Source organism: Nematolebias whitei, chromosome 7, assembly GCF_014905685.2.
Source record: "Nematolebias whitei isolate Nwh7 chromosome 7, NemWhi1, whole genome shotgun sequence".
Classification (NCBI taxonomy): domain Eukaryota; kingdom Metazoa; phylum Chordata; class Actinopteri; order Cyprinodontiformes; family Rivulidae; genus Nematolebias; species Nematolebias whitei.
In genome coordinates, this window is record NC_056504.1 from 33,251,659 (window position 1) to 33,257,658 (window position 6,000).

The following is a 6,000-nucleotide window of genomic DNA, read 5'->3' on the forward strand; positions in this document are numbered from 1 at the left end:
TTTTCTCAAAGTTGTTTTTACCGCAGCGGGTACATATGGTTTTCCTTCTTGGTATAGTAAAACACCTGAGAAACGACTTTAGATTATCCTATTAAGTACAACACTTTTTTAATCTGCTGCAAAATTACTAAAAAACTAAATTTAGAAGAAATAAAAACCATCAAGTGACACTGTTTTACACCTGTTTGGGAGCAGATGATGGGGGTGAAGGGCTTTGCTCAAGGGCCCAGAGTGGGGCAAATGAAAGTGAAGGCAGGTGTTTCACCTTCTCCACCAACATTTTGATGTTGTCAGTCCAGGGAGATGAACCTGCAACTTTCCGATCACAGGTCTATTTTCTCTAATCTCTGCGCCACCACTCCCCAAAACTTGATTATTATTGGTTATTATTAGTATTAAACTTGATTGTGTATAATTACTACTAGGAGTGAGCTATATACCCCATTACTCACAAATATTAAAGTATACTAGTATTTTTAAACAATGCACTCAACTTTCCACCAATCAAAAAGCAAAAACAAAACCCATGTTTGCATCTTGAATCTCCTGAATTTATTTTAATTTTACGTGTTTCTTTTATTCCTTTCACTTTTATCATCATCTTTATTTTAAGTGTATATGATTAATTGTTCAAACCCCCGGCTAACATTGTTGTGTTCATTTATTTATTGTGCTGTTCACAATTGTTACAAATAAAGTTTTGTTAAAATAGTAGCTTTAACCCTGCGTTCAGTCTGTCAGGTACACACGTATAATTACATAACATTTGCAAAATACAATCAATGAAATTAGCTACGGTTCATTTATACATTTTACTAACTAATAAAGTAAAAACAAAACTTTTAGCTAGACATGGCATGTCTGTCTGAACAGCCGTTTGATCTTCTAATTAAGCCGGACCTTAACAGGAAGTGCAGCCTAACAAACAACGCTCTGGGTGGAATGCCACGTGACCACAACAGGGCGGGCTGGGTTACTAAGGAGACGTGAGCTTTGTTGCCTTAGCCGTTAGCTAAGAAGACGGAAAGAGGACTTCTACTCCTGCATGTTCAGGTCAAAGCGGACACGTGTGAGATGGCAGAGCTTCATATTATAGGACATATAGTCGGGGCTAGTGGTTTTCCGCAAAATAGTTTATTTTGCAAATGGGGAGTTCATACGGGAGGAGCATGGCGTCTTCTCTCTGGGCTGAAGGAGGGTCAGACTCAGGTGGACATCCCTCAAATCGGTGAAATGGCTTATTGGAGTCACCCGATTGATCTTCACTATGCGACCAAGGGACTCCAAGGCTGGCCGAAGATCCACCTGCAAGTGTGGCACCAGGATTCATTCGGCCGCTGCCAGCTGTATGGATACGGGTACTGCCATGTTCCCTCCAGCCCCGGACATCACCGGATAAGCTGTGTGACCTGGAGGCCGCTCGGCTCCTGGCAAGAGCAGCTGGCACAAAGGTTTGTCGGCGGAGGCCCCCAGCTGCGCAACCCGGACCTTATTTACAGTGGGGCGGACAGATACAGACTGCACACCGAAGCCATGGGGACCGTCGAGCTGGAGCTGGGAGTCATCATGAGACACTTTGACAAATATGGCGTCGAGAGCTGAGATGTCGAATGTGTGTGTGTGTGCTTTTTTTAATTACATTTTTTATGTTAACGTGAAGAACTTCTAAGACTCACATAAACGCCAAAGTTTTGTACGTTTTTCTAAATTCCATTAACTTTTTTTTTACACTCAAAATACAGCAATTTGTAAATAAAGCAACGTCAAAGAAGTTGGTTTCGTATTAATATATATGTTCCACATGTTCTCAAGTTTCGTTCACAATCCAACACTGCTCTTAATGTTTAATTACGATGTTGTGTATACCTGAACAATCTTAATGAGGCACTCAAAACTCAATAAAACTGTAATCAAATTGATTAAATCAAATAGAAAAACTTTTGATTTAGTTTACAGATATGTTGATAAGTTTCTTCATTGTCATTCGCATCACATGTGGTACATGAGGTGGAACAAAATTGCGTACTCAAGGTTCCAGTTACACCCAAAAATAGCAAACATATAAGTATAAAAAGAAAGTATACAATAATCTAAGAGATATGCCAAATGCTAATAATGTAAAAGAGTACAGTATATTAAACAGCAGCCCGAACATGAGTCTAGTGAGCAGATGGGTATGAATACAGCAGTTTAAAGGCAAGAGATCAGCAGCACAGATAAGTCGATGATCAGCAGCACGGCTAATATATGGATAAGCAATCTTGAAATGCGGATATACAGTACACCCAATGTAAACAAAGCACATTATCCAATCTGAGAGTAAATTTGTGCCAATATGTCAAAACTGACTTCTCGATTCCAAACTGCTCCTTCACGAACGTCGCCATTTTTTTTTTTTTACCCTTTATTTATCCAGGTAGTCTCATTGAGCCACGAGAACTCATTTTCAAGAGAGACTTGTTTAGGGAGCAGATGGGGGTTAAGGGTCTTGCTCAAGGGCTCAGTGTGGGGTGAATGAGGGTGGGGGCAGGTGTGAGTGCTTCACCTACTCCACCCACATTTTTGATGTTGTCTACCGGGGCTTGAACTGGCGATCTTCCGATCACAGACCCACCTTTTCTAACCTCTGCGCCACCACTCCCCATTTTTGACCCATTTTCAGTCATTTCATCTGTTTCCATAGAGACGCATGAAGCCATCAATGTGAAAAAACAAATGTTGGATTTTTTTTTTAAAACGACTTTTTCAGCAGATCTTCATGACATTGCAATCAGACCCTTTAAACAAGGCCAAGTTTAATCGTGAACGGCTGGAAGAAAATCTGCCTGTGCATGAATTCTGTTGATTGTAATAAACTCACTAGGGTAACTGATAAACAAGTTGTAAAAAAGACTAGCTTTTGTGACCATGGGATTTTTAATTTACCACTTTTAATTGAACTTTTTCCATTCATTCAACCTTTATTTATACAGGTTAATAATCCCATTGAGCCTCGGGGACTTCACCTATCAGACTGCTAAACAACAAATTGTTAATAGTTGTACTGTATAAAAATATATTTGATGTAACCTTGTAATAACGTCATTCTAATTAGAGAAAGCTAAGACATAAAAGTCATAGATGGTCATATTACTTAAAAACTATAACGCGTAGGACACTCTGAATCAGAAACGAGCTTCGCGTCAGTTGCTTCAACAAGTGCTAATTCAAACTCACCATCGCTGAAGTAATATTGTTCCTGATAATGGAGACTTATACCCGGAGAGAGCGAGTTGCTATTGCTGCGACCGAAATACAGCCGCACTCCGCTCCCGTTTTCAGGACGAGATGGGTGAGAAAACCTAGTTCTGTTCGCTTTCTCGTTAGTTAAAGTTAGCTTAATGCTAGCCGGTAGTTGCTAACAACAAACGAGTTGAGTTTGCGCGCGCAGTTGGGCGCTGAGCAGCTGGTCGGAGCTCTTAAAGGGGACGTTGGACCGTAAACGACATTTGAGTCGGCACAAACGTCGATTAAAATAGACAAAAAAGGGTCACATTTTACATATATATAAAAAAACGGATTCAGAATAGAAAAGTGAATTACACTTTTAAAATAAGTTCCTCGAAAAAAGTGAAATGTAGTAACCACTTGTTGCCACAAGGGGTCAGCAGTGCTGCATTGTGGTTATAGAACAGCAGGTGCTGAATTTAGAGGGCAGTTTGCAGTAGCTTTTATCTATATAAACATTGTTTTAACCATATGTTTGTGCATGTATGTGTGTAAGAGGCAGTATATTACACACTTACAAATTTAGCAATATAAAATACATGTGCATTTAACCAAAACAAAAGGGCTTTACAACATGGAAGCATCCTCAAAAAGATTGCTAAGAGATGTTGAACGAACACTTCAAGGCCCTTGATCATGTCAGTTAATTCTTAAAATAGGTTATATCTTCCCATGATTTATTCTGCACAGTTAATTCAAAAGCCTAAGGTGTAAGGATCTTTGGGTCATCTGGCCCTGTTGTCTGGTTGGTAATCCTGCTGTGAGCATCCTTTTAGCAAACATGTTACGGGTATGGCGCCTTATACAGAGATAACATGGCTGAATGTAGGTCAGATTATCTAAACTAGAAATGTTTGGTCACATGTCCTTTAACTTGACCTGCAATAAATTTTGAGATACAGTAATTCCAAGTAACCAGCAGGCTACAGACAGATGGAAATCATAACAGCTTCTTCTGACCTTCTTAGTGCAAACATATACTTTATATAAATCACCTTTCAGGCTCTTCCCTCTGTAAGGTTAGATGTGTGAAACAGCAAACGAGCCAAACCACAAATACTTTTATAAGTCACCTTTCTTAGCTCAAGTTTGTGTGGCTTCACCAGCCGTAATTATGTTTCCTTAACACCATTTACCGTATGCTATCTTATGTCTGTTTTCATAAACTAATTCCAAAATCAACCAGAACTTCCTCCACCAATTTAGGAGTCTTTTCACTAAAACGGTAATTAAATAGTTGGAAAGAGTTACGTAAGGCTGAACACATTATTTTATGTAAATGGGATTCTCAAAACTTGATAAACTCACTGATGTGAGACATTTTACTAATCCTAATCAATAATCAAAAGATCTAACATACTTTATATGTTTTACGCAATTTATTAAATATGGCCAATGAGGATTTTTATAGCTCATTCAAGTCATTTATGTCCCAATATTCTGTACTTAGCGTCAATCAGATGATGTAAACGTTTCTTAGCAAGTGCGCAACCTTGTGAAAAGGATGTTGGAAGAGAACAAGCTGAAGTTCTTCCTTGTTTCATAGCTGCAAACCTGAACTAGTCTTGAGTCTTTCACACACAGAGAAAAACAGAAATTTATATTCAAATAGAAAATGTAATTTTAAACAACATATATCATTTCACCATCTTTTGCCTTCCAAAAGAAGAAAGTTAAAAATATTCTGTACCTGCGTGAACATATTTCCTTCTTCAATAAAGAGAATATTTTTTATTCAACTTGTGCAAGTTCTTGATTTATTTTATGACTTTTAGTTTCTGTAATGTCACAGTGGCAGTAGACTGCGGGTCTTTCCAGGTCAGATGTATTTTTGTGCAGCTATGCCTCCATTATTGGTCCTACAGCACTGAGAACACATATTCACTATAATTTACACCTTCTTGTGCAATTATGAACATTTTAAGCCTAAGTAAATAATAAGCAGTGTATATTTAGCATCCAAACAAAACTCAGAGAAAGATTAGTTTTTGATTGTGTTTGGGAGATGTATCCTTTTTCCTTCCAGAAACTTGAAAAAGGCACACCTTAACATCTGAAGAAGGAAGATTTCCTTTTGAGCCCTTAAGGCATGAACACTTCCGCCACAACAATGGTGGACAGGAACGTTGGTTTATTTTTAGACAGAACAATGGGTTTGATAAACGAGGAAATGTGAGGACTTAAATATTCACAGCGCAGGAACAGATTGTTTGTACAGTCTGTAGGGGTTTTATTTTTTAGTGTTGCACAAATTATTTAAATAGCAAGATTTTTAAAAGCAACCTAATCTGAAAATTGATAAAGACCCACAGTTTTTAATCAGAGATAATGCTTTATTTTTTTTTAATAATGACTTTTTATTTTAAGGATTTTAAGCAAAAGAGAGCATAATTAATGCATTCCAATAATAAGCTTTTATGTTTAGAGTTAGGGTTTCTCCACCAAGAGGCAAAGGTGGACAATAAGGGTTTTTGCCTCTGTGTGTTTGTGGGTGTGTTTATTGGGGCGGATGTGTGTGTGTGTGTGTGTGTGTGTGTGTGTGTTTGCTTGTTTGTGTTAGCAATCTATCCAATGAACCAGTGCACAGACTGAAATTCATCATGGGACAAACATCCACAGCTGATTAACTCTGGTGAACCTCATTCAAGATGGCTGCAAATAGTAGCCAAGACAAAAATGGCTATAACTCTGTGTACTTTGCCAACATTAAACTACAGTTTAGTGTAGCTGACA

General features: G+C 38.2%; 1 protein-coding gene across 1 annotated transcript; it reads left to right on the forward strand.

Annotated features, from left to right (window-relative positions):
* The first annotated feature begins 955 nt into the window (after nucleotides 1–955).
* On the forward strand, nucleotides 956–1,680 carry b9d2 (B9 domain containing 2). The gene has a single exon (XM_037679406.1). It carries the CDS (start codon nucleotides 1,075–1,077, stop codon nucleotides 1,600–1,602), a length of 528 nt encoding a protein of 175 aa, XP_037535334.1. The 5' UTR covers nucleotides 956–1,074; the 3' UTR covers nucleotides 1,603–1,680.
* The last annotated feature ends 4,320 nt before the right edge of the window (nucleotides 1,681–6,000 follow it).